The 27798-nt window shown below is 40.0% G+C and overlaps 3 protein-coding genes across 3 annotated transcripts in view; 1 reads left to right on the plus strand and 2 right to left on the minus strand.

The window, feature by feature from the left end:
* Positions 1-1820, minus strand: part of afg1lb (AFG1 like ATPase b) — a 43040-nt gene extending 41220 nt beyond the window's left edge. Inside the window, exons 1-2 of the mRNA XM_037685159.1 lie at positions 1715-1820; positions 1354-1643 (exon numbers count right to left, since the gene is read on the minus strand). Coding sequence (XP_037541087.1) covers positions 1354-1643; positions 1715-1820 — 396 coding nt within the window. The remainder of the gene's footprint in view (positions 1-1353; positions 1644-1714) is intronic.
* Positions 1821-2458: 638 nt separating this feature from the next.
* snx3 (sorting nexin 3) lies at positions 2459-21334 on the plus strand. Its single transcript, XM_037685506.1, has 4 exons — positions 2459-2650; positions 14057-14152; positions 14433-14557; positions 20550-21334. The coding sequence occupies exons 1-4, from the start codon at positions 2489-2491 to the stop codon at positions 20653-20655; spliced, it is 489 nt and encodes a 162-aa protein (XP_037541434.1). The 5' UTR covers positions 2459-2488; the 3' UTR covers positions 20656-21334.
* Positions 21335-23372: 2038 nt separating this feature from the next.
* Positions 23373-27798, minus strand: part of nr2e1 (nuclear receptor subfamily 2, group E, member 1) — a 13620-nt gene continuing 9194 nt past the window's right edge. Inside the window, exons 2-9 of the mRNA XM_037685160.1 lie at positions 26793-26938; positions 26076-26163; positions 25490-25725; positions 24969-25115; positions 24612-24708; positions 24384-24533; positions 24195-24300; positions 23373-24046 (exon numbers count right to left, since the gene is read on the minus strand). Coding sequence (XP_037541088.1) covers positions 23884-24046; positions 24195-24300; positions 24384-24533; positions 24612-24708; positions 24969-25115; positions 25490-25725; positions 26076-26163; positions 26793-26938 — 1133 coding nt within the window. The 3' untranslated portion in view covers positions 23373-23883. The remainder of the gene's footprint in view (positions 24047-24194; positions 24301-24383; positions 24534-24611; positions 24709-24968; positions 25116-25489; positions 25726-26075; positions 26164-26792; positions 26939-27798) is intronic.

The raw sequence follows: 27798 nt of genomic DNA on the forward strand, positions 1-27798 counted from the left end.
TCATGTGCTTCAATTCTTGGTTGTTTAGTTGTACTATGAGAATGTTTAAAAAAAAAGAAAGTAAATTGGACGGTCTTTTCGACATTTTGATTGCTGTTATTTTGACAAATTGATGCCATTGTGCAACGCAACGTGATTACCCAACAAACATTTATCTTATATTTTTAAAACTCAACATTTTATTAATGACCCCCCTAAACTGTAAAACTGATTTGTAATTTTGTTGTGCTGTTTAATTATATTTTTGTGTTTTTAATTAAATTGCCCATGACTGTACTTTCAGGGGCGGAGTTTTTTTAAGGGTAGAAGAGGAAATGCTTACTTTAAGGGGCAGCTCTTATGTGATATTAGAAAGCTTGTGGCTGTTATGTTTAAAATTGGTGTTTATGTAATTATTTTCAGATTTCCAGTTCAAATCCAATATAGGTTTTATTTGTTCAAGGCAGTCAAATTTGTTCATAACTTTATTATTAGTAAGCCTGAGAGTTACTGGATCCAAGCAAACAGTTACCAGAATGCACCCTGTCAAAATAAGAGTTGGATCCTGTTCCGGCAGGATCAGACTCAAATTAAGCCCTGCTTATAAGTTTTTGAAATGTGGTAAAGTTTTTTTTTTTTTTTTTTTTTTTCTGAGGCACTTTAGATTTATACTGGAGCCCACACCCCAGTAAAATGTATGCGGCAACACCTTTGAGTACAAGTATGGCTGTTGCAACATTCTGAGAGCTCCAGATGACAAGACTGCCTGAACCATGTGAAAATATGTTCAAGTAAAGACTCTCCAGCTGTCAAATCCTGAGCCATTTGTTTATGTATGACATGTCAGGTCTCTGGGCAGCACGGTGGCGCAACTGATAGAGCTGCTGCCTCTCAGCGAGCAGGTCCCTGGTTCAAACCCCGGTCCAGGGGCCTTCTGGGTGGAGTTTGCATGTTCTCTCCGTGCATGCATGGGTTTTCTCCGGGTACTCCGGTTTCCTCCCACAGACCAAAAACATGCATGTTAGGCTGATTGGTAACTCTAAATTGTCCCTAGGTGTGAGTGAGAGAGTGAATGGTTGTTTGTCTCATTTGTCTCTATGTGGCCCTGTGATGGACTTGCGACCCATCCAGGGTGTACCCCGCCCCTCGCACAGTGACTGCTGGACATGGGCACCAGCGACCCCCGTGACCCAAAATGGAATAAACGGGTAAAGATAATGGATGGATGGATGGAAGGTCTCTCTTGTAAATGAGTCCTTGAAGCTCAATGGGATTGACCTGCCTAAATAAAGGTTGAACGAATGTATGACATAACTCACTACACAGGTACAGTCAAATCCTAACACGACACATGTGAATATATTAATATTTTACCTTTCTTGCTGTTATTATGTCATCATTCTGAGTCTGACAGCTGTCGTCTTTATGCAGTCGTGCTGGTGTGTTCATGTACATGCTGTTACTGTAGGACGTTAGAGCATTCTGCAGGTGAGCCAGCCGCTGGAGAACATATCTCTGCTGGGCATCTGTCTTCATGGAGCCGCGCTGAACAAGGTGATCAAAGTGACTCACGATATCCCCGGAGACACAGAACTCTGCTGCTGTTGGAGAATCCGAGGAACCGAATGGTGCAGAAGAACTGACAGCCCCCCAACAACTGCAACCTAAAAAAAAAACTATGCGATGTCAGTCACTTTTTTATTAAAAATAAAAAAAGGAAAAATATCTTACTTACCTTTTCCAGTGTAATCGCATGACAGAAAGTAGACTTTCTTTACAGTCAGTGCCCGTTTTCTTAACATAATAGTGAAAAAGAGTCTGTGGACCATGTAGGCCGCCATGATGATTCAAAATGCTGAAACTTTATTGAAACGTGTAAGTTGTGGGCTGACAATTCATTGTGTCACTGGTATGAAAAGCATGTCCTTGATTTTTCCACAACACATTTTGTTATATACTCATAATATCAGCAACAAATTGTTAACATTAACAGAATGCTAAACATGTACTGTAAATTGCGAGCTTTTACACAACAAACGTAAATAATAACCGGGATAATAGGAGTAAAATCATTGCATTTGATGTATTTGTTCAGCTTTATAGTTAATAAAAGTAATAATAAATTCCAGCTGTCAGGTCGTAAACAAACCGAACAGGATATAGAACAGAACACCGTCAGCTGAACCTCAGCTGATCGGAAGTAAAGCACGATGAACTTTTACGTCATCAAAGCGTAGTATTTACGTGGTCTGCCTTCAAAATAAAAATAAGAGGTGAACATTTTACAGATAAAACTAATAACAGCTTGATAAAAGCTAAATAAGTACCAAACATTGTTATTATAAAAACAAATTATTTTTAATTTTTTTGGTAAAGTTTAAAATTATTGCCACTTTATCTGTGTCAAATGTGTAAATTTCTTTTATTTTGAAACGAACCACCAGAAAGTACGTACTCATATTCCGGCTAACTTGACAGGCTACCTCGCCGCTAGAAAAGACAGGGAGAAATGGCTGATGCTATAGCTGATACAAGAAGGCTCTACACTAAGCCACAAAACTTAAATGACGCCTATGGACCTCCAAGTAATTTTCTAGAAATCGACGTGAGCAACCCTGAGACCGTCGGGGTTGGCAGAGGCAGATATACAACGTATGAAGTCAGACTGAAGGTGAGCGTGAAGCAACAAACCCCTGACGTTAGCGTGAAGCTAGCCATGCAGGCTAGGCTAACCTAGCCGTTTTACTCTAAAAAGAGTTACCACTGCTTTATTATAAGTCATTGTCAGTGTTTTATTTTCTAAATGGAACTCAGTATTTTGTCGAAAATTATTAGCAAAAATGACAAGGGAGAGGACTGGCGTTTGTGTTAACGATAAATCATGCTTGTTGGTAAGAAGGAGTCTGTTTACATTTGCTGTACACGGATTGTGACAGCGCAGGGCTGGATTAACCGTTTACATTAGTCCAGGTCTACAAATGAGGAGCAGTTGCATGCATATTTATATACGATCATCAAAAGATCATAAAACCTTCCCCAAAAAGTTTGGTGTTTCTCTATAGAGTTTAGGATGAAACTCCAGCCACACCCCGTGGGCTGACTGCAAAGTCGAGATAACCGCTTTAGTCACAGTAAACCACTAAGACGTGACAGCTAGCCTCTAAGACGAAAAACACAACTTTCTCCAAGTATAGGCCAAGAAAACTGCTGTACTGCCTAGTTTTTATTTGTTATGAAATGCCCTTTATGCGTCAAAAGTAAATGGTTGTAAATAATTATAATAAATGATTGAAAGATCAATTGAACTTGAGACTGTTAATGTGGATCTGTATGCATGGCAGGCCAAATTTTCAGCTTTTTAAAGGTGTTAAATATACATTTTATGTAATTTGGTTTAAGAAATGTATCAATTTAGTTTGACTTTTGTTCTTTAATAGAAATGTCCTTTGGCATATTTTCAGACAAAGCAACTTGGAAAAGTGACCATGGCTGTTTTTTTGATTAGACAAAAATCCCATTTTGGTGTGAAAAATGCAATGTTTCCCTCCTGAAATTACAAAAGACCTCTTATATTTCTGAACAAAGCTTTTTCACCAGGCTTGAAAACGTACTCGAACATAATACAGCTGTTTAGGACTTTTTTACTTTGTCCACATTATACCAGTTTACAAACAATCCATGAATGAATGAAGCCTTCTAGTTGTTATGTATTTTTAAGTGAACATCTTGAGTTGCCATTAAATGGTTACATTTCTAAAGTAATTTTTCGAACACTGTCAGTGTGAATAAGCCTGTGATTTATCAAGTCAGCTTTTCTGGAACTGTGGACAGGATGCAGTGCGCTGACTGATCCAGAAACACCCCTGCAACACGTTTCCTTCCTTCAACTTTATTGACTAACTTCCAGAGAGCTTCCTCTCATCCGTTTGTGTAATATGTGATTGCTAGTATATGCTCTAAATATGTAAGCTTCTTAAGTATGCAAAGTTAGGTTTGTGGATAAGTTTGACTAATCAACTAGTATGCAAATGTTTAATCCTAATATTTTTTTAATAACCCAAGTTCATTGTAAATTATTTTGTGGCAGTCCTCTAGCCTTGTACTTAATGCCAAGCACTCTAAATAATGTGTGTGTTTTACAATATGTACATTGTAAGACACATGCATAATAAAGTGCATAAATAGATTTAGGCCTGGTTTGTATCTTTTAACTATACAGTATGTCACAGTTTTCATCAGCATATTTTGTAATTTCCATTGTCATTCTTCAAATCATTTCTAAATATTTTGTGCTGCAAAATTTAACCAAAATATTTGAAGTACATTACAGTAACGTAGTGTTTGAAATTATACAATTCTTTGACAAACCAGCCACCCACTTCTCCTGATGAAAACTGTATATCCTGATTGAGAGCGTCATAGGAAACATCCCAGACAAATTAGTTTTCTTTGCTTTGCTTTTTCTTAAAAAATGAATGTACCGTACATGCTCTTGGTATCAGTTAGAGACGTAATCTTTTATTTAAGCTACAGATGGAACACATACTTTGGTTTAGTTATGTGAAGGGAGTTTGTTGACAAAGCAGTTACAAGTTCAGCAAGTGTCAATGTTTGGACTTGGACTGCAGTTAGAGAGGACATGGAGGTAGATGGAGTGATGACAAAAGACACAGAAGACAGAGTGATATGATGGACTCGCTATGGTGATCCCTGAAACGAGAACAGTCAAAAGAAGCAAATAAGTATCTCTGCAGACTAATACGTTTAGTTTTTTTTTTTTTTTTTTTGCTAAACTGTTATGTGTAAACATGACACATAACAGAACACCTCTGCTCTTCTCGATTTATAGAAGGCGTTTATATTTTGTTGATTCACAGGTCGAAGTTAGGCGGCTTCAACAAAACAAAACAAAAAATTAAAGTTTCTCTGAAAATGATTAAGTACTGGACTGAAGTGACAGATCTGCCAATGCCAATTGAAAAATTTTAAACAACATTTAGAGAGCTTGAAAAACGAAATAGCTTTTGAAAACTTTATTCAAAAGTCTGGCTCCTTGAAAGCCAAATATAAGGAAAGGAGGGATGACTTAAGACTTTTGCACAATACTATATGTATGACATTTCTTTAATCAAATCTCGTAACCACTTGGAGTTAAAACAATTTCTAACCATTTCCAGCAGCATCATATCTGCAAGCAGTTTTTTAGCTCAACTGATTGCCTCATTTTTTTCTCTTAAATTGTCATTACTGTACCTGACACCCCTGTAGTTAGTGACTAGAAATCTTATTTCCATCCCTCAACCATTTTACACTTTTCCTTTTCCTTAAAGATGGGAGTTTAGGTGATGGAAGCCCTTTCCAGGCATTATCATTGAATATAAGGCTACTGTACTTGATTAGCATGTAATAATTAGCATATGCGTGTAATCAGCATTATTGTGCGTCTCATAGCCCTGTGTGACCCTGCTTTGCATAAGACCACAGAAGAAGCGGCGCATCCCTCACTTTTCAATAAGCATGATGTCAACCCGGCTTTGCTTCTCTCCTCCTTCATCTTTGGAAGCATTTTACTCCATCTCCATTTTTAAGACTTTGAAGAATGTCTTTGCCTAAAATGTGAACTTTTGCTTTGTTCTCCTAGTTTTTATTTTCCTTCTTATTTTTCATTTCCCTCATAGTTAATCTGACTGCTTTAATTTCATCCTCTCATTGGTCTGTACAGTTTCTCCTAATAACCTTTTGTCCTGTTCTCACTGCTACTCTGCTATCCTCCCTGAAATAGAGAGAGAGAGAGAGCCCTTGTGGCCGCACCAAGAGTCTGCTTAATCCCCTCATTGAGAAAAGAGAAGAATGAAACGGGCCAGGGTGTAGGGGGAGTTGGAGCATTTACTCCTCATCCTCACCCTCTACCCCCACCCATGGGAGGGCAGAAAGCCACCCCTTCACCCTCCTTCATCTCATCGCCCACTTATCCTATTTCACTCCCAGCCACTTACAGTGAGCAGTTCAGTTAACTGTGGTCTCTGTTGTGATAAATATATAGAGTGAATTATCTAAACATTAGTGCCGTTCTTAATAGTAAATTCTAAAGTTTGGTTTGAAGCTGGCTCGTTCTTTTGGCTCATGACCCACCGATGATGTTTGTGCGTTTACAAAGTTAGTGTCGGGACAAATTCTATTAGGTCTGGATGTGCTAGTCATGCGCCAAGACAAGTGTTTGCAGCATTTTTGAAAAATCTCGCACAGTCACTTTTTGTTTAAAGATGTCTGCATTTAGTGCTTAAAATCGAGCGAATGAATTACCTTTTTGTTAGTTTTTTTTTTTCCTGAGAAGATTTTAAATGTCTGGAATCCATTTAAGAACACAACTTTTCTAGAAATTATTTATTAATAATAATAAAGTGATATGTGTTGTCATCATTGTATGTTCCCATACAATGGCGAAATTGATTCTCTGCATTTAACCCATCGCATCTAGGTGGAGCAGTGGGCAGCTATAAGCGCCCGGAGAGCAATTGGGATTAGGTGTCTTGCTCAGAGATGTAGTACATCTCTACATCATAATTGTACGTTTTGACTTTTCAACCATTGGAAAACTAGTAGGCTTTTTATGTACTCGTTTCATGTTTCTAATAGGTATTTTTCAGAAAACCTGACATACTGCATTGAACATCTTTTTTAGATGTTTGCTAAAGCAGTATAGTGTATTTGTGTTTGGGTTGAAGCTGGGATGAGGCTGTATGAAGGGGCAAAAGTAGTGAAGAGTATTATCAAAAAAAAATCCTTATTTTTCAGTTGGTTCCCATCTCATCCAGAAAGCACATTCAGGGGAGAGAACTTCAGGATCTCACTTTGTTTATGGATAAGAGTACATGAAAGGGCTCTTATAGCTCTGTCTCTCTTACTCCTCTTCTCCCATAGCTTCTCCCTTTCCCCCACTTTTTTCTCTTTTTCATTTGGGCACTGGGGTGGGGGCCCTTGGTCATTAATAAAACGGAGAGGCAGGGAGTGTGTGTGGAAGGAGTGGGGGTATGGATGGCTGGGGGTGTGTGGGGGCTTGTCAGGCACAGTCAAGTGTAATCCAAAGTCTACAGCATCCTCTTCGACAACTATTTTAATGGAAATAGGGAACATATTGTATCAAGGCTACCATATCCTACTTGAAATGACAGTATCAAAAGTGGGAGTTGATGCTATGGTAACAAAGCAGCTTTTTGCTGGATAGGCGAGTCGAAGAGAGGGTAGGCTGTCAGGCCACAGGGGCCAGCAAGCGAGGGAACGACAGAGTACATAGAGAGACGAGAGTGAAAGACCCATAGCCCCAACGCTTTTGTTCTCAGCCTTTTTTTTTCCCATTTTGGAATATGATGCAATGAGATGGTATTATGTTGCCATTTTTAATGCTATTCTTCTGAAAGGGGACTATATGTGAGGGGTACGAAGGTGGCATGGGGGAGGTTTAGGATGCGCGCACTCAAACTTGACTTAATCCATCCTGCTAAAAGCTAATGCATGGTGGCCTTGAACTGTTCTCTCTGGAGATGAGTGATCTTTGTTCACTCTCTCCCCTTCTTTTCTGTCTCGCTGTTTTTAAGGGTTCTGCCTCTTTTCAGCCCATTTTCAATGAGCCTAAGGTATTGTGTCCCACACATTATGAATCACATGCTCTTCCTATGGAGCATAGATTGCACCTTGTACACTCATAATTGAAAGTGAAGCTCGGTGATCTACTTTGACAGAGATACAACTAGCTTTATGCTCCTTTTTTTAGAACATGTTCCTCTTGCACCTTTGCTTTTAAATGTGACCAGTAATTTCTTATGTGTATTTCATAGTTTGTAAATAGAATTTTTCTCTCTGGTTTTAACTTTATTTTCTCTCATCCTCCTTTTTTTTTTGTTCCATTGTAAGTAAGTGAGGCAAAGTGTGCTGTTTTTTCCACAGTTAATGAAATGTTAAAGCCTAACCCGGTGTGGGCTGGTCCCATGTTCCAATCACTACAGGGGCCAGTAAGTTGAGACACCCGCGACCTAACCTCTAACCAGCCGTGAAGAGAACAGAGGCCAGAGAAACCTGATCTTTGACTCTCAACACTCTCACGCACCGCCTCTTTTTTGTGCGTTTGTGTGAGCGAGTGAGAGAGACCGAGTGAGACCTCTCATTTTTCAGGTTTGTCGTTTTCGTTCCTCCCCTCGTCCTGCAAGGCCGATCTCTTAATCACAGGGTTTGAGATGATGAGGGAATTGAAAGGCCAAGTGACTTTCTTAACTCGCACTCTCGCTGCTTATTGTGTTTGAGATGAGCGGTCTGAGTGTGACTGTGTGTGTACAAACAGGCATGAGTGATTTGATCTATAATATTTTGTCAACTATGCGGTCAAATTGTAATTAACACCCACACATGCATTCTTCATGTATGCCAGTTTCTGGTAGCTCATAGTCAAGTGTTTTCTGTGTGCGCATGATGGGATTAGAGTCACGGCAGTGGCAGATTACCTGTAACTGTGATCTGTTGTGGAGGGGATTAACTTTGTGGCGCTCCACACTGTGAAGTAACATGACGCAGCAGGGACAGACCACGGTGAGAGGAGAGCAGAGTTAATGCTAGAGCTCTGAGGCAATAAAGCTAAGCTAATCCACTTCTCCTGTGACCTGAGAAAGAGGAGGAGTGAGACCTTTTATTGATGGCTTCACCTGGAGAGAAGCTGAAGTAAGTGGAAAATATTTGCAGGCTTTAAGTCTCATAAAAACTCTGTGGGAAAGAGGGAGTGGCAAAGTTTTGAATCAGCATTTAGACCTTCAACTTGGTCATTTCACTGACTTTAATATAATACATTTACTGTTTAGAGCACAATGCATAAGTTAAAGTTTCTTTGCAAGTTTTCTAGAATGTGCATGTTAGCTTTGTCCACAACTCGGGAGTGGTGGCGCAGAGGTTAGAGAAGATGGGCCTGTGATCGGAAGATCACCGGTTCAAGCCCCGGTACCGATAACATCAGAAATATGGGTGAAGTAGGTGAAGCACCCACACTTGCCCCCACCCTCATTCGTCCCACTCTGGGCCCTTGAGCAAGGCCCTTAACCCCCACCATCTGTTTCTCAGGGTGTCCTAGCTGCAGCTCTCTGCTCCACACAGAGGGCTGTGGTAGCTCGGTGGTCTGTGGTTGCATCAGGAAGGGCATCCGGCGTAAAAATAATTGTCATGTCTTCGTGCGACTTAGTTCGCTGTGGCGACGCAGGGAGCAGCCGAAGGAAGAAGAAAAGAAGAAAAAAAAAAAAACTTTGTCCACAACTCGGATCAAAAGACGTGTAGAGATGAGATGACGCCTTATTAAAGTCTTGTAAGCTCTGACTTGAAGATTGTTCACTGCAAATCTACATTTCTGATTCTTGATATTTGTGATGTGCTGTAGTCCCTCGTTTATTGCGGGGGTCACATTCCTGCAATAAGTGAAAAACTGCAAACTAGAAACACTATTTTTATTTTAGTATTTATATATATTTTAAGACTTTATAAACCCTTCAGACACTCTTGAAATGTTCTAATTTCTTAAACCTATGTAATATTAACAACATACTTGTATGTACTGCACAGTACTGAAAACTTTTACTCACCAGCTCTGCATATCAGAAGCTCTGTTCCGGTCCGGCTCTGTTCTGGTTCTGCAGAGACCTACCCTGCAGCGTCAAAGCCCACCACCCCATACAAGTTGATGTGCGCGTGGATAATAGAACTTCAGGATTATTTGCAACTTTCCTGCCAGTTTTGTGAGCTTAATGGATATGTAGATTTCCATTGCAAAACTTTCCCTCCATTTCAGCAGAAAGCAGAAGCTGGAAGCACTGGTGGCTTCTGGGTAGTGTAGTTAGTTTTGAATGGCATTACAGAATAGGCTTATTGAAAGAAAACTACAAAACAGTGGCGCCTGTCTGAAGTATTTTTTCATTAACTTTTTATCCCATATGTCCCAATCACGTGAGTAATACTAAAGTTGACAATTGTTGAAAAACTGCGACAGAGCGAGTGTCCACAAGTGTCAAACTGCAAAGTGGCGAGGGACTACTGTATCTGTTGAAGCTTTCGGTTCTGGTGCAAAATTTTTATAAAAATTTGCAGATTCAAATTTCAAAGAACTATAGTTCAAGTTTATTGTGGGCAGCACGGTGGCGCAACTGGTAGAGCTGCTGCCTCTCAGCTAGCAGGTCCCTGGTTCAAACCCCGGTCCAGGGGCCTTTCTGGGTGGAGTTTGCATGTTCTCTCTGTGCATGCGTGGGTTTTCTCCGGGTGCTCTGGTTTCCTCCCACAGACCAAAAACATGCATGTTAGGCTGATTGGTAACTCTAAATTGTCCCTAGGTGTGAGTGAGAGAGTGAATGGTTGTCTCGTTTGTCTCTATGTGGCCCTGTGATGGACTTGCGACCCGTCCAGGGTGTACCCCGCCTCTCGCACAGTGATTGCTGGACATGGGCACCAGCGACCCCCGTGACCCAAAATGGAACAAACGGGTAAAGATAATGGATGGATGGATGGATGGATGAAGTTTATTGTCATTCACATCACATGTGATACATGAGGTGGAACAAAATTATGTACTCAGGTTCCCAGTTACACCCAAAAATAGCAAAAATATACAGTATAAAAAGGAACAGTATATAAGGATCTAAGATATTCTAGCTAACAATATATTGGTAATCTGTCAGACTTTTGGTTGAAAGTATGACAGATAGATAACAGAGCCTTCTTTGCTGCTGGAAGTTGGAAAAAATAAAATCAAGTGCTCCATGTAAAGTAGTGTTGGTACATTTGAATTCAGTCAGAAACTGAGTAAATAATTTTCTTTTTAAATAAGCATGCAGAATAATATCATTATTTTTTTGCACATGACTGAAAACATGAGGGCACAAGAACAGGACTTTTCCATTATCACAATCACTTAAAAATCAGCAATGCCCAGCATATTTAGAGGAAGAAAGAACAAACTCAGGATGAAGAAAAAAATATAGAGAGCAATTTCTAACATGCTGTTAAACTATACTGTCACAATTATTATTTTTTTCTAATATAGGTATACAACTTTAAGGAAATGATGTAACAAGTAATAATGCAACCAATACTGATTGCATACTTTACTGGTTCTTTTGCAGTGATTTTTTTTAAATATTTGTAAAACTCAGGGCATCTGACATTAGTTTTAGTTCATATTCGAATAAGTGTAAAAGAGCTAATTTTGTAGGCTATTTGCTTCTTTTATTTAAAAGTAAATGAGCATAAGTAACAATTCTAGCTCATCAGACAAAACATTGTATGTAAATATTCTCCCTTGCATTAGATTTCTATCAAATTTGTCTTAAATCTATTAAGTTTTTAAAGCCTGGAAGAGGACAGAACATGGGGATGAAAACAAACGCCTGTATTTTCTTCATTGAACACCACAAGAGTCTCAAGGGCAGGAAATCTGACTTGTTTTGCAGATCAAGGGAAATGAAGAAGACTGAAAAGAGACCATGAGAGCAAAAAGACCACTCCTGCCCTCCCTCCCTCCTCATTTAGTCCTGCACAGAGCAGACAGAGCTCCCAACCTCTCCAGTCATCTTGCTCTTCCTTTATGACCACATATACCCTCTCATTCCTCTTTTGTTCCACCATTTACTTAGGCTTCTTGTTAACTCTCTATCTCATTTGCCGCACACAGTCACAGTCGTCTGCTCATCGATCAGGCTGCTGCTCACGCTGTATTCATTCTGCACCTACTTTCTCAATTGCCTTGCTTTTGTGCTGCCTTTTTTCCCTGAATTCTGACCTTCTGCGGATGGGGCCTGCCCATGAAATGCTCATTCAAACCCTCCTTGTTTGTACATTGTCTCAGGATGGCCATGTACCGTCAGGACGGGTGAAGAGGTTTGGCATTGTGCTGTAATTTGCTGTTTGCTTCACTGTTCCCGTCAATGTCGAAACATCTTCCTCTTTTAATGTGAAATTCACTCTCAAGTGCTCGTCAACAGCAGCTTTGAATTATGTACACGTGTGTGTACTGATGTACATGAACACACACACAAAAGATGGTGAAGCGTTTTTAATGATGAAGACCTTGGTGAGCAAAATATAGATGGAAACATAAGTTAACCTTTTTCTATTTCTTTTTATTTTATTTTTGGCTCGATTAAATTTTTCCATTAGCTTTTTTGAGTTTGAAGTTGGCTTTTGTTTTCCTTTCACCATTTTTTCCTTTAACCTTATAGATAGATAGATACTTTATTAATCCCAGGGGAGAAATATTTTTAGTTCATTTAGTATTTCAAGTTAGCACAACTTCTTACAAGGATATCATTTTCTGCTGTATGTTTTGAGCACATTAAATTGTACTAGAGCTTCTAATTGTTGAAGCTGGATTGGGGTAGAAAAGCCAGTTTCAACAAGTCACCATGGTGCTAGTAGTAGTACTACTAGTAGTAGTACTAATACACAGCTAGTAACTTGTTAAAGCAGATCATAATTATGGATGTATGAATTTGAATAACCTTAAAAATGTAATAAATCAATAATTAAAGTCATGGTGTTCCTGCAACTTCATACCAATAAATATCTATATTGAAGGTTGCACAATATTAGAAAACTACAGGATTATAATTATTGAATATTGCAATGACTATAAGTTGGTATAACTACTCACCACTCTTCTTGTGTTTTAGCATTTTGGCCACTGTCTTTTTAAATCAACTGAGAGCATTTAGGGCAGTGGGAGGACATCTGATGGTAAAATATATTATTGACATGCATTTTTATGATGTATTATTTGTTATTAATTCTTTGCCATATTGTTCAATTTCAAGTGCAAGATTCTTTCTTTGTCATTTGCATCACATGTGGTACATGAGGTGGAATGAAATTGTGTACTCCGTGTCACAGTTGCACCCCAAAATAGAAAAAATATAAAGTATAAAAAAAGAAACTTATGGATATACAGTAGTCCCTCGTTTATTGCAGGGGGTAGGTTCCAGCTCCCTCCCCCGGCGATACGTGAAAAACTGAAGTATGGATGCTATGTTTATTTATTAAGGCTTTAAAAACCCTTCCCACAGTCTGTTCTAAACTCTTAAACCCACATCATTTCAACAACATACGTACAGTACTATATATGTAGCTACTAAATTTTACTCACCAGCTCTGCGGAACGCAGCAGCAGCAGCTCTCGGTTCTGGTTTGATTGTTCTGGTCCATCTCGGCTCGTTTCTGCAGACCTAACCTGCAGCGATGAAGCCCACAATCAATCTTCTAAACTCTTAAACCTGCTAATTTTAACAACATACTCGTATGTAGCTAATACATTTTACTTACAAGGGTGTCCCAGGAGCTTTCAGGTTCATCACTGAATGTGGAGGTCTGGTTCTGGTCCAGTTAATTGCAGCTCTTGCACGCTGAAGCACGTACAGGGGGAGGGCAGACCTTCTGTTGGACGGCATGAGACCGTAGGTGGTGGATTGAGTCCAAGTCTGAAAGAAAATATTCCCTATGGACTACAAAAATGGCTCCGGACCTTCGGCGCGTGTCCGCGCTTAGAAGTCCACGTGGGCCGGCTACCAGCTCTGAAGATTCACCGATGGGTCTGGAGGTCTGGTTCTGGTCCGGTTTGCTGGGTTCAGTGCAGATTCTCTGCATCCTTTTACTGTACAGTACTGTATCCAATACTGTCCCAATCACATGAGTAATGTTAAAGTTGACAATTGTGTCCTGTACCTTTTTTTTTTTTTTTTTTTTTTGTACCATATGGACTGTACGTCCACAGACGGTGATAGAGCGAGTCCGCGAAAGTCGAACTGCGAAGTAGCAAGGAACTACTGTAGTTACTGCAAAATATAATAACGGTAAAATAAACTAGTCTGTACAGCCTCATTTATAAATGTACACTTGGCAACTGTGACTTTTTTTCAGTTTTTACAATAAAATAAAAACAGTACAGTAAAGTAGTGTTAATATATAAATTCCAAATGAACAAGAGACCCAACAGTTCCAAAACTGTAGTTCTGGTAAATGAAACAAGTTCTTGGTGATACTGATGCTGCTGTGATGTTTCCCTCAGACCAACCTACCAATCTTCAAGCTGAAGGAGTCTTGTGTACGGCGGCGATACAGCGACTTTGAGTGGCTCAGAGCGGAGCTGGAGAGAGAAAGCAAGGTGAGTTACTGAAGTGAATTCAACACAAAGAAGCTGCCGAGTACTTATCAAATCAGCTGATTCTGCTGACCACCGTGTTTTAAATCACAAGGAAAAAGTGTCCAAAAGAGCAATTTGAGACCTCGGAGTTAATTGTTTTCAGAATGTAGTTTGTAGGCTCAAAAAAATGTTCCAACAATGTTCTGTTCTCCAGTTTTTCACCCCCACTGTTTAAAAACGATTTATGTTTTTAAACCTGCTTCTTTTAAAACAAACACCTGTGGACTCTTTGTTTTCTTAGGTGGTCGTTCCACCTCTCCCAGGAAAAGCTCTTTTCCGTCAGCTTCCGTTTAGAGGAGACGACGGCATATTTGATGACTCTTTCATCGAAGAGCGGAGGCATGGACTGGAGCAGTTTCTCAACAAGTAAGCCGGTCTATCTCAAGTTTCTTTTATCGTTTTAACAGGAAAGTTTCAGTTATTCTGTCCAAGCTTTACAGCTGCAGTTGTTTGCAGCTTGTGCCTTAGGTTGGTGTTGGTTTAACCTTGGAGAACAAAAGCACTTTTGTGCGGTAACTACATCCAACTTTTTCACTTCTCCTTACATTGTTAACAAAGTGAACCCTCAGAAACAGCCTGTCTCGTTTCTCACTATCCTCCTTAATTCTCCTTCATAATTACCTCGCAAAGGACAAGAAAACCAAAGAGGATTCAAGTGCGCACCCCCACAACATAATTTTTTTTCCCACATTTGTTTTGTTGTTGATGTGTAATTTATGTTAATTGCAGCTCAAATTACAGCGCGTGGTTCCGCGGGATGGTGTGTGCACCTCTGCTTATTTTTGATCCAGCGTGTCTTCGTTTTCAGCCGCCGAACAATAAAAGTTACCGTGCAATTGTAATCATTTGCTTTGATTGCAGACTTGGCCATTATCTTTGTTTCATGTGCAAATGCACCAATGTTTCCTGTTGGAATATTAAGTGTGTAAAGACAGTTTTGAAAATTAAAATCTTTAAATTGTTTTTTTAAGCAGATGAGAATGATTTGGTAATTAGAGAAATTGCATTTCCTACGAAATGCAGTGTGAATACTTGTTGCTGAAGAATTTGCTGAACAACAGCTGAAATTAGCTAAAAAAAAAATGTTCTGAAATATAGTTGAAATGGAAGAACAAGCCCAAGTTAGCAGAAGAAAGCAGAAAGAACACACATTTGCTGAATTATGTTTAAATAAGCAGAAATTCGACCAAAAATAGTAAATTAACTAAAAAAGGCTGAAATTAGCAACAAAAAAAACCCTGTAAAATAGCTGAAAAGACAAAAAGAAGCTTAAACTTATCAGTAGGAAGCGGAAAGAATTTAAATGAGCTAATGAGCTAAAACAATTTAAAAAAAAGTGGAATTTGCTGAAAAAGCTAAAATTAGCATCAAGAGTTAAATAGTAGTTGAAAGAGCAGAGAAAGCTGAAACCAGCAGAAAAAAGCTGAAAGGAGCACAACAAGCTGAAATTAGCATGAATATGTTACGTAGGCTGAAAGTAGCAGAAATTTATATGAAAACTTGAATTTATCTGGAAACAGCTGAACTTTGCTTAAAAATGCTAAAAAGCTAGTTGAAACGTTAGAACTAGCTTAAATTAGCATAAGAAAGCAGAAATAACATCTGCCCAATTAGGCTTAAAGAAGCATACATGAGCACAAAAAGTAGAAATTATCTAAAACAAAAAAAGCTGAAATTAGCAACAACAAAATAAAGAAACGGCTGAAAAGTAGGTAAAAAGCAGAAAGAAGCTTAAATTATCAGAAGAAAGTGAAGAGAGTACATTTTTGCTGAAATGGGCTGAAAAAAGTTGAAATGAGTGCAAAACGTGGAATTAGCTGGAAAAAAATTATTTAGCATAACTGCTAAATAGTAGCTGAAATAGCAGAAAAAGCTGAAACTGTCATAAAGAAGTTGAAAGGAGCTTAAAAAGTTTAAATTAGCAGAAAGAAGTTAGAAGTACAAAAATGTTGTAGTTAGCAGAAAGAATCTGAAAAGAGCACAAAATAGCTGAAAAAAATCCCAGCTGAAAGTAGCTGGAAAATATTTTTAAATTTGCACAAGGAAGCTGAAGGAAGCTGAACCAGAACAAACTGTGAAAGGAGCAGTAAAAGTTTGTAAACAGATCTGAAGATTTGAAGGATGTAAAATGAGCTCAATTCATTTTCTATGAGGAAAAAAATGGCAGGAAAGGCTAAATATTTCAAAAAAGCTAAAGTTGCACCAATACCAAAAGTCATATCACCCTTCTCCTGAATGAGCTGAATTTTTTTTTTGATATACGATTTGTTGAAATGGCACAGAAATTGTGGAACGAGAAAGATGCTGAAAAACGTACGGAAGAAAAATGGATCACAATAGTGTGAATAGTGTGAAATAGTGTGAATGCTTCATAAACATTCACACTATCAGGATTTATACCCCCACACCACCACCTCTTGCTTTCTGAGAGTGAAACCCTGCTGTTGATCATATTATTGTTCAGTGATTTAGTCCTGGCCGGTGTAGCCGTCAGTATTGTTCCGTTTATGATTGAGAGCATTGTGGAGAGTAATTCTTTTGGAAGGATGATTGTTGCTTTGAAACAAGTAATGGGGAAGAGAAGAGACGACGATCAGTTTTTGATTAGGCCAGTTAAACACGATCAAAGCTTCAGGTAAAAAGGAACGGTTCTGTTTCTGTTGCCTCTTGTATGCACTGCCAATATTTCCAAAGTGATTAAGGAGGGTTTGTTAGGGTTATTAGGACCCCCCCCCCCCACCACCACCACCACTACTAAATGATTTAACTGGTATCTGACCTGCAGATCATTCTGTGCTGCTTCCTTTGGAAATATTCCCATCAGAGGTTAAGATGCGTACATGTGTGCAACGTTAATTTTTCTCTGAGTCATTTAGCATTTTAAAAAACAACCAGATGTTTTGGAGTCTCAGGTGTTCTGGTTCATTCTCGTTATGCGTCATCTGAAAAGACATTTAGGTAAACTTGATGTCAAACTGGGTTTAACAGCAGAAAAGCCAGTTCCAGGCTAATTTCACTTTAGATTAATTGTAATCCGCTGCTCATGTTGGGTCACTACAAGTTTTTTTCCATGACCTTCTGAGGGCCATCTTCAGTTTCTTTGGCTGCCATTGGGTTGAAAATTAAAGGTTTAACTAGATCGACAGATTTAATGCCAACAGAGGATATTTTCATTGCAGCTGTACTGAAGTTTGGTGCCTCGACATAAATGTGTAAAATCTTTGATTCAAAGACTTTGTATAAGTATAGTAGGCCCAGATGAAATTTAAAAACTATAACTATCCAAATGAATTGATGCTGTTGAAAGCATCATACACTGAAGATCCAGCTAAAACTTGCTTTGCTTAAGTCATGCAGCATCCCATCATTTTTCAAACTGAAACATGACCTTGTTGAGTTTACCGTGTTTTATTCTTAAGGACTAAACTTTTGTTACGAATTATGAGTTTCATTCTTCTGTCCTGGACTTGAAATGAAAATGATTTGTGAACATGGCCACATCCAGTTACCAATGTGTGACAAAGTTCTATAAAATGTGAAGATTTTTAACAAGATAGTTCAAGTGCACAATATAATGCAGTTCCTCTATTCAGGATAAGTTAAATGACATTGATTGGATGAGCTATTTGAATTAAATGTTGACTTTAGGAGACTGTGGCTTAGTGGTACAAGTCAATTGTGTGTTTGTTTTGTTTGTGGTTTTTTTATTTTTATTTTACTTAAACAAAATTTTCTCCCAGGTGCAAAACTGTGGAAAACAAAAAACTAAATCGATTCATGTCTCATTCAGTCACAAACTTCAGTGCAGGTACCGATATAATTCAGCCCAGATTCAGTGTATCAATAATTTAATGTGCTCTTTAAAAATAATTAATGAACAGTTTCAAAATTTTACATCAGTTTTTTTTTTTTTTTTTCCTGTTCTGAGCATTCATAAGGTTGCAAATGACAACCTCTATTAAAATTCCCTTTCAGCTTCAAGGGACCTCCAACAGAATAAAACTCATACAAGGGTGAAGACGACAGGAAAGGCACATAATAAACACAAAAGCACCAGATCAGCAATTCTGCTACAAAGAGAAAAGAAGAAAAACAAAATGACTAAACGAAAGTCACTGAATAGATATACTGTATGTGGAGAATGAAGAAACTGAAAAATAAAAAAATGGTGTTGAGACCTGCTCAGTACATAAAAGGAACTAACTCATAGGATAGCTCGGAGACACCCAAGCAAACACGAACTATAAAGTCCAATTCTTCCATTTTACTTTACCCTCTTATTCCATGCAGGGTTGCAGGGAGCTGGTGCTCATCTTTCAAAGGCTGTAATTGGGTTTTGAACCCGTGATAAAACCTATAAACTTTATCAAAAAAGAAAACAGTATAAACTCTTTGAATTAAAGTATGATGACCACACCGGGATCTGTTTCAGCTCGAGAGAAGCCTCTCATTCAACTTTAGGAACCACAAGCAAACCTTCATTTATTTAATCTGAAAATTGTGACTCTATGTAACTTCACTGATCAATTCATCCATCCATCCATTATCTTTACCCGCTTATTCCATTTTGGGTCACGGGGGTCGCTGGTGCCCATGTCCAGCTATCACTGTGCGAGGGGCGGGGTACACCCTGGATGGGTCTCCAGTCCATCACAGGGACACATAGAGACAAACGAGACAAACAACCATTCACTCTCTCACTCACACCTAGGGACAATTTAGAGTTACCAATCAGCCTAACATGCATGTTTTTGGTCTGTGGGAGGAAACCGGAGTACCTGGAGAAAACCCACGCATGCACGGAGAGAACATGCAAACTCCACCCAGGAGGCCCCTGGACCGGGGTTTGAACCAAGGACCTACTCGCTGAGAGGCAGCAGCTCTACCAGTTGCACCACCGTGCTGCCCCTGATCAATTCAGTTTATTTAAATAGCACCAAGTCACAACAGAAGTCATCTCAGGGCACTGAACAGAAACATTCATATATAAAAATAAGTTAATAACACTATTTATCTGAGGGGCAGACTGCTTTGAGTTTAACTTGTATCACAGACTCATCTTGAGCAAGCATGAAGGCGACAGTGGAAAGGAAAAACTCCCTTAAGAATCACATGGTAAAATAAAAATGGTACCAAATGAAAACTATTCAATTTTAACAAATTCATTTTAAGAATTTTTTTTACAATTTGTCCTCTAGTAGTCTAAACTTAAGGCAGCATAATGAGCCAGCCCTAACTATAGGATTTATCAAAAAGGAAAGTCTTAAAACTGGATACGTGTCAGCCTCACGGACAGAAACTGCAAGTTGGTTCCACAAGAGAGGAGCCTGATAACTGAAAGCTCTTCCTCTCGTTCTGCTTTTGGAAACTCTAGGAACCACAAGTAAACCTGCAGTCTGAGAGCAAAGTGCTCTGTTAGGAAAATATGGAACAATCAGATCTGTAATATAGGATGGAGCTAGGTTGTTGAGGGCTTTGTATGTTAGAAGTAAGATTTTAAATTAAATTCTGGATTTGACAGGAAGCCAGTGGAGAGAAGCTAAAACTGGAGTGATATAATCTCTCCTACTAACTCCAGTTAAGACTCTGGCAGCAACATTTTGGATTAATTGAAGACTTTTTAAAGAAGTATTTGGACACCCAGATAATAAACCATTGCAATAGTCCAGTCTAGACGTGACAAATGCATGAACCAGTTTTTCTGCATCATTTTTAGATAAGATGTTTCTAATTTTAGCAAAATTACATAGGTGGAAGAACGTGGTTCTAGTAATGTTTTTAATGTGGGGGTTAAAAGACATGTCCTGATCAAGTATCAGCTTGATCAAGCTCGTAGTCTAAGTAGCTGATTGGATTCATTGGGTTTCATGGACAAATATAACTGTATCATCAGCATAACAATGAAAATGATCCAAGCTTGTACAGTACATTTTGAAAAATGGCACAAATATCCACACACAGATCTGGTCACAAATTAATAAAACAAAATGTCTTTTAACCATATGGAGCCAAAACATGTGACACAGCGCTGGGATACATGTCTATAGTCTTGGGAAATAAAACTGCTTGCTTTATTTAAACAGTTTTTTGATTGGCCTGTCTTAATGGGATTCAGTGAAAAAAGTTAAAAATCCATCCTTGGCTATTTTGATTGTCGCTTTTTATACTTTTGTCTTGCCTGTTGTAGATTGTAAACGATGCACGCAAGCAAAACCAAATGTTCTTCATATCAATTGGAGGTCTTGGATTGTTTTTGTTTGTACGCCACTAGTTCTGTTATTTAGTTTGTGTTCTTATTTTCAAAACAAAATGTTTTGTCCATCCATCGCTGTAATGTGTTTTCCTCTGTTCGTTTCAGAGTGGCCGGTCACCCTCTTGCTCAGAACGAACGCTGCCTGCACATGTTTCTACAAGATGAGATTGTGGACAAGAGCTACACCCCGTCCAAAATCAGACAAGCCTGAACAGAAAAAGCAATGGCTCTTCTTGGTCTGGTCCGGTCCGGTCTGGCTCTGCTCTGCCCATCTCAAGCCAAAGCTCTCTCCAGGTTTCTCCCAGACAAATAAAAGTGGCAGTTTCTCCTCACAGCCCCTAAAATCTTCTGATTTGTTGCCTGAGTCTAATTACTAACTCTGATTGTTGTCACCCTTTAGTTGGAATCAAGAATGTTCTACACAAAGTGATTTATAGTTCAATCTCTTTATGTCTGGAAATGCCACTAACACACACACATATATATATATATATATAGATAGATAGATATATATCTATATATATAATGTATTTATCATTTAGCCATGTCCTGAATATATTAGTTTATATGTTATCATTTATTAAAGTTTCTCTGTATGCAAAGCTTTTGTAATGAGCCGCAGCGTTTGCCATCGAGGTCTGGCATGTTGCTCATAACTAAACACGCATGCACACATCTGATGATGGACCCTGACTCGTCTTCAAATGGAAGCATGTGCGTGCGCGCGTGTATGCGTGTTTGTCACAACCAGCACCTGCCCAGTTGTCACAATGTTTTCTAGCAAGCAATTTACACAGAAGGAACTGCAGTATTTCTACTGGCTTTATGCATTTTGAGATTTGTATACTGCTGTGCCATTTTTGTTTATTTTGAAGATTTTCCAATAAAATCGGTGAAATGTCGCCATGCGTACGTCCATTTGTTCACTTGGACTACTCTCGCTCGTTGTGCCGCTCGCTTTTAACACTCTGTGCAACAACAGTGCTGCCAAAACCAGTACAGCTTCACTTAATGTGTTGCTGCTTATGTTATTTAATGGGAATATTATCCATCTTGGAAGCCTTGACTATTCAGAGAGCTTAATAACAACCATGAGTTTTTTGTTAATCAAATTAACAGGGCAACTTCTGCAATAAACAAAATGTGCTTGAACAATATTAAACTTGATACATGACTGGGCATAAAACCAAAGTTGATGTGTTTTATGAACTTTTATAACCCCCGTCTTCATTCATGCCACCAGTCTTGGATGAAATTTAGTAGCACAAAATGGCCTTTTCAAAGGTACTTTTACAGTCTTGAAGACTGGTATAAAAAAAAAATAAAGAAAAAATCAAAGTAAAATAAAGTCTACTATTTGTATCCGAGTGCTGGTCAATATGTTCCTAAATTTAAAAAAAAAAAATTGTGAACAACTACCAACGTTCATCTACAGGAACAGTCCAAATAACTGAAGACTGGTCAACAATGGCCATAGAAGAAGCCATTTGGGATTAGAAAGTTTGAGTTTTGATGTACTAGTATGCATTTATGCTCAGGTTTGTTGAGTAAAGTGTGATAATGGCACTTTGTTTACATTGTGTACATATCTGGATTTATCTGGAAAACCACTGGACTAAACTTTCAAACTCAGTCATTTAATGTAGATCAGGAAACCTTTGTTTTCTTATTGTGCAGTGGGTACCGTTTAAGATATCAAAATGCCAAAAAAACAAAAACGTCTTAACAGCTTTTTCCTGCTCTTTTAAAGGTCGGGATATTTCTATTGATCGAAAGGCAAATATAATGGGACAATTAAATTACCCTTATCCATAAAGCTAAATGTAATTATTTCCAAATTGGCTTTAAAGTTTCACATTCCATGCATGGACGCAATATGTCACACTTTAAACACTTGGAAGTGTAATCTTAAAAAAAAAAAAAAATCTACGATGGAGAAAATTGTCGATATGCAGTAACTTAGTGTTGAAATTTCTGCGGACGCAGCTAAACTTTATAAAAGCAGGGGATTCAGACTCTTTATTCTCTTGCTTACAACTTTAAACAAGTGTAGCACAAAAAGGAAATACATTAGATCATTTCTTTGTCATAATGCATCTTGGCAAAAAAACAACTAAAAGCTTATTGTTAGTAGGTCTGTACATTTTCCTTAAATTGTGCCACGTTTGACAGGAAAACGCAGTTGTGGTTTGTGCCACTGGAATCACAATCAGGTGTCTGGTTGGTGCCTGTTGTGAGCAACCGGTGGCGATCTCATATCAACACATTCTGGGATCAACATCTACTCTCCAAGATGACACTTACCTCTGCAGAGTGGGGTTTATACGAGACTACCTGCAGAATTGGGGAGTGGAGAGGACTGCAGTTGTGACCTCAACCCCACTGAACAGCTTCAGTACACGTGCATGATATTTGCTCCACAATGACCAGCACAACCACACTGACTGAACTGTGACAAACGCTGGTTGAAGAATGGGCTGCCGCCCCCACAGCAGTGTGACCAAGCTGCAGTGAGCAGCATAAAGAGGTGGCTGTGTATGGTTCTTCCACATGCAACCGAGGCCCCTTTTGTTAAGACAAATTGATAAATTGCCAACATGTCTCTTCAAACCTATTATTAAATTAATTTAAAAAAATCATCCCGCATATGCATTTACTCAGCAAATACAGTATGGCTAAATTTAATCAGGTACTGTAAAGGATTTGTGTCAAAGAAATAAATCAAACAAATGTCCTTTTTGTGCCGAGTTTAGTTATAACCATATTTACAACATTTTAAAACACCACAGGCCACAAAAAAAAAGAATAAATCCTAGTGCTGGATATTATTTTCTCTGGTGTTAGTGTATCTTGAAACATTTTTAACGCTGCGCCTCAAACAGAACAAACGGGGCGAGCAGCCGCTGAAACACACAAACACCTTCTGATGCGTCGTTTTTACAGTCAGGAGGGAAAAGCAGCCTCCCCTTAAAAGTTTTATTCATTCATTAGTTTTCGTTCAACAGTTCTTCATAGAGCCGGAACCTCTCTGCGTGTTTGGTTTCAGCACTGGACCGAGGAACAGCGACGCACGTCCTCGCTGCGCATGCGCCATCTTTCTTTTGGTTTTCCTCGGTTGGGATTGAAGAGCAATTAAAGTTTGAGTTGGTCGACAGGCTCATTGGTCTCAGAGAGGCTTACAAAGAGAATACAGAACAAGTGGGTGTCAAACGGACTCTGCAGGTTTCAGAGTCCTATGGTGACATTTAAATAAAATAAAAACCTGCAGTTTCTGGATGATAAAAGCGGTCTATGATTTATTTTACCTATAGAGCAGCTGTTAACTGACTAAACTTGTGATAACGGGGTATTTTTGTTGCAGCTGATTTTATAGAAGCTACACTAAGAGTTCTGCACCTGCCATGACCCGAGTCTTTGTCTCTACCCCCCACACCCGAGTTCATATATCGCTGGACTTGTACATGTCCGAGAGGAGTCTGGTGATGGGCACGTTTCCAATGGTCTTTTTGAAGAACACCTCCTCTATGGTGGACGGGCTGACGGAGCGGAGCGCGGGGAGGAGCAGCAGCAGCTTCCCGAAGCGGCAGGGCTGAGTCGGGTACCTGGACACAGAGAAACTCAAGTCAACAAACAAACAAGTCTGCTGTCTGAGGCCTCACGCACACAACTGCCAATTATAAGCGCCAGCTGTGCCAAATTGGACAGTTTTTACGCATGCGCAAAAGCATGAAGCGCTGAGGAGGAGCTCACCTGGTGTGGATGTAGCTGTTGAGGGTGAGCTGGGCTTCATCTTGTAGTGCTGCGATGGCGCTGGCGTTGCGGAAACTTCTTAATTCAGTGCTTCCTTGCGTGGGAACTACAAACACCAAAGCTTGCTCAGTTCGTTGCGCAACACGCGTGGACACGAAATGAATGAGACTGTACAATAAGAGCGCGCACCTGCTTTGAATGTCACGATGCATTTCAAACAGGCGAACTCTGTTGCGTCGAGACGCATCTGCCGGAACCTGGTGACCACCTCCTGCAGCGCTTGGATCTCAGCCATGATCTTGTTCATCCGCTGAGACTCCGTGTTTTCACTGTTCATCCCTTTTTGAGTTGAAGAAAATATACATGGGGATGACTGAAGCGCACGTGCAAACCCAGAATAAGTGGCGCTGCACGCACCTGAGACAGCGAGGAGCGTGGTGGAGTCCACGGGAATGGCCCACTGCGCGATACCCAAAACGAAAAGTTCTCTCCAAGCGTCCTCCAGCAGAATCAGCTGTGAGGAGATTTAGTTTGGAATAAATTCACAAAGAAATGTGTGAGACTTGTTTTTTTTTTAATTACATAAAGAACAATTTACTGTTGAAGGCACTTCCCTTTTTTTTTTTTTTTTTTTTTTAAAGAGAGGCATAAAATCTTAAATCCCTCTTATTTATTTATTTATTTATTTATTTATTGTGCGCTGTAGAGCCTTCGAACAGGATTTGGAGTTCTAGTTAAAAGTGGAACTCCTCCAGCAGCTCGTGCGGGTCTTACCTGATCAGATAAAGGGAGGGTGGAGAAGGCGGGGACACTTTTGGCCCACTTGATGCTCATGAAGAGGAGGCGCGCGGCCGACTCGCACACAGATTCCGTCGCCACCTCGTACAGGTACATGGGGGTGCCGGTGACCTCGTGGGGATACTGCAGGGGGGGGGGGGTTTAAAATAAATGACCATCCTTAAAACAATATAAACAAACAGCAACCACGTGCGGGCCAATAACGAGTTAAGAGATCAAACTCCAAGCTCCAGCACCTGATTTTGTGATTAGTGTTGCTTGCGCTGGATTTACTGGGAATAAAATCTAATTGGCGGATTTGTGCTTCTAAATCTGAACAAGAATGTCAACTTCTAACCCCCAAGGGGGAAAAAAAAAATACATCCCATAATAGCATAATTAAAACTTTATCACCTCGGGATACATTTCACATAAAATCTACACAAGGAATGAGCTGAAGGTGCAAACGTACAAACATCCAGTTGATAGGTCATGATGATTTTTAAAAAGTGCCTCACCTTTGGAGTGGGTTGTGCCAGACCCACAATGGCCTGTCTTTCCGGCGTGGTGGCCACCGAGCTCATCTCCAGGCTGTGGGGCTCCAGCTGCGTGACGGTGGTGAAGAAGGGCGGCCCGGGCAGAGAGGACGCCGGGAAATGGGCCGAGGAGCCGTTCACCTCTTTGTGGCCCCGGAAATAAAGGGCAACTTGTTTGCGGATGGTGGACGTCCGGGGGCCCCTTTCGTGCTGAACGGCTGTGAATCGGAACAACAGAGTCACGGATAGTTTCTGCAGGAGCGACCCCCCCCCCCCCCCTTTATTTTTATTTATTTATCTCGTGTGCGTTTTAACTTGTTTTATTAAAAAGTTGACAAATGTATGGATTAAATGCTATTCTGTGCGTAAAGGAGCAAAAACCTGACAGTAATGAGCTTAAATTAGAGCTCCGAGTAGAAATAATCTCTTAAAACAAGCAGGCAACAGGTCAGCTCTTGATTAACAGCCCTGCTAAACTTTTTTTTTTTTCTGCCGGGTTGCACCTCGAACCCAAACGCCACACGGCGTTGCTATAGTCTAAAGCGATAATTAAATTAAGTCCATTTACCGTCTTTATTCATGTTCACTTCCAGACACTTTTTCAAGCGACACGCTCGGCACTGGTTCCTGTGAGTTTTGTCCACGGGACAACCACCCTGCGCACAGACACACCGAGGGGAGGGGGAAGGGAGGGGGAAAGAGGTTGAGTTAGAGCGGAAGCCTCTCGCCATTATCCACCCGGGAGGCAAATCTGCAGGTAAAAGATCGTGCTATTATCTTGTGGTTACAGAGCTGCTTCCCCGCGGCTCTAGTGCGGGCCTCATCCCGCAGGATAAGTGCTCGATCCCGCCCTCTGCCGCCTAAATCCTCTCCTTGGAGTCAGCGCATTAGATTGGATTACACCTGATGTTGGAGCAGCGCTGTGTTTAGGTGCGGGGCTTAATGGTGCAGGCATGACACAATTAGGCTCATCAAGGAAGATTTAAAACAGCCACAAAAAAAGGCAGAGGGAGAGAGAGAGTGCGCGCGCGAGTGTGTTTAGGTGGGGGAGAAAGTGCGTAAATGCGCATTTCGTGCGTAAAGCGCTGTGCGTAAAACTCAAACATTTAATCATGGCACATGTTTATCGAAAAAATACTGAAATGTTTTTTTATACTTGCACGGATTTTTAGAAAACCCCTGAAAAGAAAATTGGTCGAAAACGTGACATAAATGGCCACAATCAGTTCAGACCTGCACGAAGATCGATAATAAACCAGTTAAGAAGGGGATAACGAGGCTTCACCTGGGAGCCAGATTTACACACGTAGGTCCGGTTCCTGCGGATGCTCCTCTTGAAGAATCCCGAGCAGCCGTCGCAGGCGTAGACCCCGTAGTGTTTCCCTGAGCTGCGATCTCCACACACTTTACACGGGATGTCCAGAATCCGACCTTGGAAACGAGAGCAGGAAAAAAAAAAGTGTATTAGAAAGCACAAAGTCTGAAAGTACAATTTGAGGATAATTGGATCCAAATTAGGATTCAAGTTTGTTTGTGACTCAAAATAGAGCAAATTGTGAAAAGGCGCAACAAACAAACTGTCCAACAAATGACTCAAACAAAACGCACGCCGCGCGCCTCATCCAACCATGACCATGGGAATTCACTAGGCATATTTCAAGAATAAAGTCCGGTGGGAAGCGTCATATCTGAGCTTTCTAAGACAATGGTCCGAGGGCGCACAATGGAGACATTAGGGGAAAGTGTTAACTTAATGATTTTCTCCCATTGAACCTCGTCTGACTGCCTGGATCTCGACAAGCTGCCAACTCCACTTCATAATGGGACTCGACAGCTGCTTTATCCCGCAGGTCTATAGGCCCCAGGATTAGGGAGTGACACTGCAGCATGAGAATAATGCGCACCAACTCGTTTCACCAACTCAAATGAAGTGTATGTAAATCGACCTCAGCAGAGATGAAAAAAAAGTGATTTTTTTTTTCGGGGTGAAGATTTTGTATTCAAATCTAGAAGAAGGGACTATATTTGTATGCATATGAGGGTGCTTTTTTCCTCCACTGTGGAGGGAAAAGCCGTGGATGTAATTACACTGACGTTTTGCCACCTGCTCATTGATTCACCAGTGACCCGTCAAAAAGGGTAGCATGGGAATAACTCAAGAGCAAAAACAATGACTTCAGGCGGGGGGAGTTCTGGGACTTCAATTGGCTGTTTATTCAGAGGCCGCGGAGGGATATTTATTTATTTAATTATTTGTACGACAGAACTGCAGTCATTTTATTAATTATATA

This window comes from Nematolebias whitei, chromosome 12 (genome assembly GCF_014905685.2).
Source record: "Nematolebias whitei isolate Nwh7 chromosome 12, NemWhi1, whole genome shotgun sequence".
NCBI lineage: Eukaryota > Metazoa > Chordata > Actinopteri > Cyprinodontiformes > Rivulidae > Nematolebias > Nematolebias whitei.

Bases quoted from the DNA above. Each gene is read 5' to 3' on its own strand.
- snx3 (XM_037685506.1), top strand. From the start codon at position 2,489: ATGGCTGATGCTATAGCTGATACAAGAAGGCTCTACACTAAGCCACAA. The intron at 2,651-14,056 runs GTGAGCGTGAAG...TGTTTCCCTCAG, and splicing joins CGTATGAAGTCAGACTGAAG to ACCAACCTACCAATCTTCAA. The intron at 14,558-20,549 runs GTAAGCCGGTCT...TGTTCGTTTCAG, and splicing joins CTGGAGCAGTTTCTCAACAA to AGTGGCCGGTCACCCTCTTG.